The sequence below is a fragment of the Limulus polyphemus genome, unplaced genomic scaffold (genome assembly GCF_000517525.1).
Source record: "Limulus polyphemus unplaced genomic scaffold, Limulus_polyphemus-2.1.2 Scaffold8135, whole genome shotgun sequence".
Taxonomy (NCBI): domain Eukaryota; kingdom Metazoa; phylum Arthropoda; class Merostomata; order Xiphosura; family Limulidae; genus Limulus; species Limulus polyphemus.
This window is the reverse complement of record NW_013673745.1, coordinates 14,114-23,781: the sequence shown is the minus strand read 5'-3', so window position 1 is coordinate 23,781 and position 9,668 is coordinate 14,114. Positions and strand designations below refer to the sequence as shown.

The following is a 9,668-nucleotide window of genomic DNA, read 5'->3' as shown; positions in this document are numbered from 1 at the left end:
CGTTTATAAAATTTTATTGTTGTTCTCGATTTGATTTTTATTTTATTACCTCGTCTCCATAGTTACTAGTTGCAAATAGTCAATAATATTGTAGGTCCATTTTATTGTTGTTCTTTCAACGCGTCGTTATAACACATTTTCATCTCATCATTTAATTTCTGTTGTGCATATTTTGTTGTATAAACGAAGTTTTATAATAATGGAATGTACGAAAAGTGACCCGAAAACGGGGCTAACTCGGTAACCCGTGGCTCGATTTTAACGAAACTTGGTTTATTCTGTTTCTGTTCTCATTTCATTACAAATATGGCGGTATTGTGCGCCGTTTTTGCTGTATTTAATTACAGATAAGCACACACACAAACAATCTCAAAGTTGGAACATCACAGTAAATTTTATAAATTAACGTATACTTCAATATCAAATAGTTTGTAAAAGCGTTGGTAGTAATAAAAAAACAAATATATTTACATCTGGGGTGTAAGGGTCGTTTATCTAAACATTTATCACAATGTGAAAATCCCTTCAGTATGCACTACAAGCTTTGAAAGAAAACATAGACCGATTGACTGAACACGTTATAATGAGTCAGAGTTAAATGTCTCCATGTTAATGTTAATGACCCACAGATGGAAAGGAAAATAACTGCATGTAGTCTCAATGATTGTGGCAGACATTTTGACTAAGGCATGGAGAAAGTTCATTTACAGACAAAGTTTTATGAATTTTATTTGTATGGTATGTTTTATAGTGAATATTGTATAGAAAATATTAAGTTCTGGTACTTTAAACATTTTCTATAATAGTACAGTGATTGGTTAAACATTAGGATGTGACTATCTCCTAACAAACAGTATCTTTAACGTTAGACAATCTCAAAGTTTTATGGAATTTGAATCTTCAAGGGAAGGGATGGATAAACAAAGACTGAATATTAACAATGTTAATGACCAAATTAAACTCTAAATTCTATCAGCCCCTCTCTTCTTAGTAAAAGGTTCACATACCGTTAGCTGTGAGTCAATAAGATTGAAGTGTTACTTGGTTGTATGTTTTCAATATTAATGACGTCAGCTTTGTATTTCCTACTTATTACTGTGGTTTTTAACACGTATGTGATGTAAGTTACATCTCTAATGTAGGAGAAAGTTCAGTCCTCAAAGATTTATGAAAAAAAAGTTAATGCTGCTATTCTATAATAGTTATTAAAAACAATTATTATGTAACAAAATGATTTACTACAGAGCTTATTAACTAGAGGTTAAAATTAAAGTTAGTGAAATATGCGTTCTGCGTGTATAGAAATTTTATATGTTTAAAAAGCGTCCTTTTCAGAATGTAAAAGTAATAGAACAAAAACTATCATCTGTGTGTTAAATGATTCGATATTTATTTAAACATTGGGTATGATATTATTCTTTCATGAGAGGTAATTGTAAATTATTTGTTTCATTCAAATGAATGTGTGATAAAAACTGACTTGTGTAACACTGTTATAATAGTTTTATCGTTAAATAATACCTTTACTTAGGACATTGATAACGTAATCGCATGTTGAGAAACATTGAAAAACAATTTGCCTTACTAACACAATGTATATGTAGAACACCATATCAGAATGATTTACTTATAAAAGGTCAGGAAGTATTCATTAAATATAGAATGAATTAGTGTTTTATACCGTGTGTGTGTGTGTATTAGTATTTTCTTATCGCAACGCCACATCTGGCTATCTGCTGTGTCCACTGAGGGGAATCGAACCCCTGATTTAAAATTTATAAATCCGAAAACTTACCGCCATCCCACTAGTGTACGTTTTATACCGACTGTATTAAATCTAACCATTGATTACAGGTTGAGACATGATCTCATAATGATTGTGGTTCCATTACGTGGAACTATGACGTCATTCTCGCCTATCATGGCGGCCTAACAACATGCCCTCTAGTTCCACTTCTTGGAATTATGACGTCATCGTCTCTATCCATCTTCTACTGAGAGCTTTCTATTGACACTTCGTGGACGTCATCGTTTTTGGTGACATCGGTGTCTCTGAACCTTCCCTCGCCCCTTCCGAATGCCTGGCGACCAACTCTCTGAGGTGGCATTCTTTGGACACGGGTTAATCGGAGTAACTACTCGTGTCTGTATCACATTTGGATCCCAAGAATGTGGTTGTATCATATGTAAATTCCCGAGAATGTGACTTTGACGTGTAGAATCGCCAGAATGTAGTTGTATGACATGTAGAATCCCACTAGTGTGGCTGTATGATGTGTAGAATCCCACTAGTGTGGCTGTATGATGTGTAGAATCCCACTAGTGTGGCTGTATGATGTGTAGGATCCCAAGAACGTGGCTGTATCACATATAGAATCCTAAAAGTATTACTTTAACAGTTAAACAGAAAATTAAAGCACGACGTTAAAAGCAGAAACTAGGTTTAAGCAACTTGATTAGAAGAGATTGTTTGGTGTCAATGTTGTAAGTGAACTTTTCATCCATATGAGACCAGTATCTCAACTACATATCTCTATTAATGTGTTTCAATTTAGGCTTTAAAATAAATAAATATAGGATGAAGCACTAGAGGGAACAACACTTCCATGATAACGAATATACTTTACAATGATCAAACAATTCTGGAAGTCCATGCCTTGTCGAGTTTATACTAAAAATGGACCGTTGCCTAACATTACTGCTTCACATAAAATGAAGGTAATTAATGTTTTATACACTATGAATTATAATGAATGTCTACTAAACATTTTTCCATTTTCAAATAGAGTAACGTAGCATATTTCGGTTACTCTTTCTCTTTCAGGAGTTTTGGAGATACAGTAACATAACGTGTTCCGGTTATCCATTAAACGCCCTTGATAGTATTCTTCCTAGCGGAGAAACGAGTAAGTCTGTTCAGCTTTTACTCTTTGGTTGAATTTAATGTATAGAACATTTCAACTAAAAAATACAACTAAGTATGTTCAGCTTTTACTCTTTGGTTGAATTTAATGTATATAACATTTCAACTAAAAAATACAAGTAAGTATGTCCAGATTTTACTCTTTGGTTGAATTTAATGTATAGAACATTTCAACTAAAAAATACAATTTTTGATCTATTTTACATAAACCATAACACACGATAATTTAGTTACAGAACTTGCAATAAACGTAATCAATAATCAACAAGTCTAAACCATAACACACGATAATTTAGTTACAGAACTTGCAGTAAACGTAATCAAGGATCAACAACTCTAAACCATAACACACGATAATTTAGTTACAGAACTTGCAGTAAACGTAATGAAGGATCAACAACTCTAAACCATAACACACGATAATTTAGTTACAGAACTTGCAGTAAACGTAATCAAGGATCAACAACTCTAAACCATAACACACGATAATTTAGTTACAGAACGTGCAATAAACGTAATGAAGGATAAACAACTCTAAACCATAACACACGATAATTTAGCTACAATACTTGCAATAAACGTAAGCAAGGATCAACAACTCTAAACCATAACACACGATAATTTAGTTACAGAACGTGCAATAAACGTAATGAAGGATAAACAACTCTAAACCATAACACACGATAATTTAGTTACAGAACTTGCAATAAACGTAAGCAAGGATCAACAACTCTAAACCATAACACACGATAATTTAGTTACAGAACTTGCAGTAAACGTAATCAAGGATAATATTGATATTATCTAATGGTAGTAATTACTAAAATGCTTTATGAATATGTGTGACGATAATATGAAATAATTATTATAAAAATTGCAATTCATAAATTTATTGTGGAAAATAGCTGTATTGAAATTATCTTTAAAGTAGAATCTTTAAATTTCTTTATTGTTCTTGCTGTTTCTTCTAGACTGGAACTCGGCTCTTATTATAATTTTAAATGGCAAAACGACTGAGCATCTAGACATGCTCGACGGTGGTGTCATCCAGCGGTTGTTAGAAGAAAAATGGAAAACGTTTGCTAGGGTAAGGCCTAATAGAAAAATGGAGAATATAAAAATATTTTATGCTTGAGTAAGGAAGCACATTATGGTAACATAATAATAGTTTGGCAAACAACGATTTATAAGCATAAGGAAGAATTTTATTGATGTTAGAACATTCCTCATGTTTCAACATAACTTTAATATGTCTTCTTCAGGTTTGACCAATGTTCTGTCGAAACACGTTGGATGTTCCGTCAGCAATATAAAATTTTTTTATAAATCGTTGTTTGCCAACCTGTTATTAAGTATCTTATGCTGTTACACGTAATATTTGACTTAATGTAACTCAAGTAATGTATATTTGTTTTCCTACAGTAACTAAAGTAACATTTATTTTAAACATGCCTTGTATTTTCAAATGTTTTAAGATATTTGTATTTTCAAACACACATTTAAATATTTTGTTTCTTGAATGCATACTCTTTATTAGAAGATTTATTCTATTAAATATTTCAAGAGCCGTTTTGTCCTTAACCAAAACTTTCAGCTTTTATTTTTTTTAAATGGAGTTTTAAAGAAACCATTTTATCATTATTATTTTATTCTTTTTATAAATAAATTAGCCGAATATTTTGTGAAGTATGTTCGTGGAGCATTTCAGCATTTTGTGTTTGCTACCAGCCGAATATCTAGCCCATCCCTGTTCGCAGATTTTGGCTGGTTTTGTCATTTTGTTATTGCTGCATTTCAAAGATTAAATAGTTTTGAAATATTGTTTGTTTGTTTAATTCTGCGCTGAGCTACTAGAGGGCTATCTACGTTAACCGTTCCTAATTTAGAGAGAAATGAGTTACACCACACATCGATTACTCTTGAGCTACTTTTTACCAAAGAAAAGTGGGATTGAACGTCACATTATAACGTAGCCACGGCTTTTGAGCTTCAAATTAATAGAGACAATGAAAAACATGTTTTTTTTTCCAGTACTATGAAACCTTGCACGTAATCACGTATTATTGTAAGCCACACAAAACTGAATGTTATGAGAAGTATAAGCTTTTAATCATCGGGCAAAAATATGTTCCTTCAAGGCAAAATAGCGATGAATAAATTTATTTTACTAAATTCGTCCCCTCCCTACTGGTATTTAACGTGACTTTATATCGTAACTAGACACGAACCCCCTAATGATCTTTACTGTGACTCCTTATCGTGACTAGACAGGAACCCCCTAATGATCTTTACTGTGACGCCTTATCGTAACTAGACAGGAACCCCCTAATGATCTTTACTGTGACTCCTTATCGTAACTAGACAGGAACCCCCTAATGATCTTTACTGTGACTCCTTATCGTAACTATCCAGGACCCCTAATGATCTTTACTGTGACACCTTATCGTGACTAGACAGGAACCCTCTAATGATCTTTACTGTGACTTCTAATCGTGTTTGTATAGGAAAACCCTACTGGTATTTAACGTGACTTCTAATATTGACTAGACTGAAAACCCCTGCTGATTCAGTTTTAGTTTTATTGAGGGTTCATCACACCTTACATTAACAATTTGTGGTTCTAAGTTGTGGTTTCACGGGTGACACTTTTAACACCGATATGTTTGATTCACAGCGAATTCCAACCCGTTGACTTTTCCCCTGCCGCTTGAGCTCTCACTTCTTTTCGTACGGATATTCGTATAACAAGATCTGTAAACAATGTAGAACCAATGTAGTCTTTTAGTGCGGATATTCTTATAACGAGATCTGTAAACAATGTAGAACCAATGTAGTCTTTTAGTACGGATATTCGTATAACAAGATCTGTAAACAATGTAGTCTTTTAGTACGGATATTCGTATAACAAGATCTGTAAACAATGTAGAACCAATGTAGTCTTTTAGTGCGGATATTCTTATAACGAGATCTATAAACAATGTAGTCTTTTAGTACGGATATTCTTATAACGAGATCTGTAAACAATGTAGAACCAATGTAGTCTTTTAGTACGGATATTCTTATAACGAGATCTATAAACAATGTAGAACCAATGTAGTCTTTTAGTACGGATATTCTTATAACGAGATCTGTAAACAATGTAGTCTTTCAGTACGGATATTCTTATAACGAGATCTATAAACAATGTAGAACCAATGTAGTCTTTTAAAGAATATCCGTAGTAAAATACTACATTGGTTCTACATTGTTTACAGATCTTGTTATACGAATATCCGTACTAAAAGACTACATTGGTTCTACATTGTTTACAGATCTTGTTATAAGAATATCCGCACTAAAAGACTACATTGGTTCTACATTGTTTACAGATATCGTTATAAGAATATCCGTACTAAAAGACTACATTGTTTACAGATCTCGTTATAAGAATATCCGTACTAAAAGACTACATTGGTTCTACATTGTTTACAGATATCGTTATAAGAATATCCGTAACTACATTGGTTCTACATTGTTTACAGATCTCGTTATACTAAAAGACTACATTGGTTCTACATTGTTTACAGATCTCGTTATAAGAATATCCGCACTAAAAGACGGATATTCTTATAACGAGATCTGTAAACAATGTAGTATTTTAGTACGGATATTCTTATAACGAGATCTGTAAACAATGTGGTCTTCAGTGTTTAAGATGAAACAATCACATACCAGAGCGTTTATGACATCAACACCCATAGTTACTCCTGAGGTTTGAGCAAGGTCCTCATTTACCAAAGTGAAAGATATTGTAAAGAAAGAGATCCATTCAACCAAAAGAGTCATTATGATGAGAATTGACGTATCTTTCGGTACTGATAATATTAAGACAAACAGTTCTTTACGATTCCAGACTCCTTGAAATCAACTTTTTTTTTTCATAAACGGTTGAAATCGTTTGTTTTTGGCGTTTGTATTTTTTTAGAAAGATGACCAAATAAAACGGAATCACAGAGATAATTTGACTACGTAACTGATATAGGAAAACGTGTATTTTTGTGCGTTTGATCTGTTTAAATGTAGTGTTGGAACTGAGAACTACAGAAGCTCACTGTAATGAACAGTAATGTGTAATCATGCCCGTCAGACTAAGCAAAATTAACGATGGTCGTGTAATTCCAATTGAAACACTGTTGTTAAAAGGTGTGAATATATTTATATCATGGTGTCTGAGTGCATTCCTTTCTAACAACATAGGTAGAATATAACTTGATCTTTTCATCTGTTTTTAGAAAGAATTTATAAAGCGTCTTGGCATTACTTTTCTACATCTCATCGTTCTGAGCATAGCCGTGTTTCTTCGGCCTCCACCAGAAAAAGAGCTAATTGGAGAACTCGACGCTCGCTCTATTGTAAGTGTGATGAACTAAATATATGTTGAAGGAATTCCCTTTAAATAATGTAGTACACGAAAATAGGTGAAGATTATTAGAAAAATGTACGGTGGGCTGGAAGAAGTGATGAATGTGTTGTTTAGTGAATGGATATTTTAATTAATGGATAAATGAGTCAATAAAGAGTTAGAATTTACTGATTTTTCTTCTAAGCCAACAACTGTCCGTGCTTTGTTTATAAATGAAGAAAGTTCTATTTTAAAGTCAAAAAAATTTTATTGTTGTTTTACACCAAGCAACGCCCTCTTTGGGATAAAATGTATGTTTTGAGGTAATGTAAATTTTCAGACAAAAATACTTTGTGTTTTTTTCAAAACTGTATTTTTTAATATACCAATATTTCTATCAACGACTATGTATCATTGCTTCTAAGTCATGGAATACTTGTTTTCGAGTTAAGAAACGTGTGTACTAAGTTATGTTTTGTCGGTTTCTATAGCTTTACTAAAGTCAATTATCTCGGTTTCTATAACTGTATTAAACTGAAGTTCTGTCGGTTACTATATCTGTGCTAAAGTCAATTATCTCGGTTTCTCTAACTGTATTAAACTGAAGTTTTGTCGGTTACTATATCTGTACTAAAGTCAATTATCTCGGTTTCTCTAACTGTATTAAACTGAAGTTTTGTCGGTTTCTATATCTGTACTAAAGTGAATTTGGTCCGTTTCTATAGCTAATATTAAATTGATGTTTTATCGGTTTCTATGTTATACCTTGAAAACATAGTATGAAGAGAGGAAAAAGATTTAGAAAGTATGATTTAGTAAGCTATGATAATCGTTAAAGTTGAGAAGATATTAGATAAATAAAGCCAACGTTTAATAGTACACAATAAATATTTAAAACGAGATCTGTCTCCAGTCTCAAAATACAATAAAGATAATTTTTACTGTAAAGATAAATTAAAATCCGTGAGACTGAAAATATTCTTATATACTCTATATGTTTCGACGTCTTACATATTGATCATCAGGACCGCAATATTCTGCATAAATTAAGACCTCTATACCATATCAAAATCATATGGTCAAATTTACATACAATTTAGCTTAAGAGTTTGACGCCATCTATTGGCAGCATTCCCCTCTGGTCCTTCATCCTTATCTAATACTGTAAAATGATTTTTATTACATTTGATTATGTCAGTAGAATCACGGATATTATTACTATTAATGTTTAAAGGTTGAACTAAAATAAAAGTTTCTTTTTGCTTTGCCCATTGAATCAAGTGTTTAGTTTCATTAGTATGTTCAACTAAAAGCGAGATCTTTGTATTATTATTATTATTTCTACCATTTATTTTGTGTTAATTTTCATATTATTTTGTATATATCACTTTTTTCCCCTTAAATCTACTTTAGTTATATTGAGAATCTGACTAATCTTGTTCACCTGTCTATATCGGAAAAATGATTTTTAAATTGTTACATTATTTGACAAGATAAACCGGGTACAAATGTATTAATACAAGCCTTTCTGGTTTTTCAGCAAATGCTTTTAACGTAATATTTTTATCCCGTTTATTTTTTTGTTTCTTGACAGCTCTATCAACAATATCAGGATTAAAACCTCTTTCTACTGTTACATACTTGATTAATAATAACTAATTGTTAGTATCTACCTCTTTACAACATAATTTTAAAATTCTATCGACATAATAATAAAACATTCTAGTTTTTTTGTTTTGTTTTTTTAGAATAGTGTGACACGATTTTTCGTGTGTGAGCATGATTACCAAGAATGGTTTTCGGTACATTGAAATTTCTCTCATTTTTAGTTACTCAAACATCTAAGAAAAGGGTAAGCAGTTATTTCCTTAATTTCATATGTACGTTTAATAAAGCTGTCAAATTAACTAACTGTTATTAAGGTGATTAACAAAATCAATTCAATTCTCTCTACTATGCCTTCATATCAAAAACATGAACTCAATATACTTTACGTCTCCGTTTGTTAATTGATTTTCCGTAACTTCGTTCCGACGAAACTTAAGCGACACAAGTTCTTTACTTAATAAAACTGGTTTATTCTTTCCGAATACAACTTTACCGATACACTTATTCTCAACAGTAGCGTTATAACAAACTATAATAACGAACGAACGTTAACTACAATAATACGTCTATCTCTGACTGCAGTTCAATTACTCACTATCCACGCACACATTACATTCCCCTCTTTTATATACCAGCGTACCCTATTTCTAGTAAGAACTTGAACATTCGCCAAAGTACATGATAGTTCTAGAAACGTTGCGTCACGGTGGTCATGTGACTCGCTGACGCAACACTGGCCCCTCCTTAATATTGTTC

The 9,668-nt window shown here is 32.2% G+C and overlaps 1 protein-coding gene across 1 annotated transcript in view; it reads left to right on the top strand.

The window, feature by feature from the left end:
- LOC111083088 (transient receptor potential cation channel subfamily V member 6-like) overlaps positions 1-9,668 on the top strand; it is a gene marked incomplete at its 3' end in the record, with an annotated part of 30,618 nt that overhangs the window by 7,566 nt on the left and 13,384 nt on the right. The window contains exons 2-4 of the mRNA XM_022379336.1: positions 2,825-2,906; positions 3,895-4,010; positions 7,195-7,314. Coding sequence (XP_022235044.1) covers positions 2,825-2,906; positions 3,895-4,010; positions 7,195-7,314 — 318 coding nt within the window. The remainder of the gene's footprint in view (positions 1-2,824; positions 2,907-3,894; positions 4,011-7,194; positions 7,315-9,668) is intronic.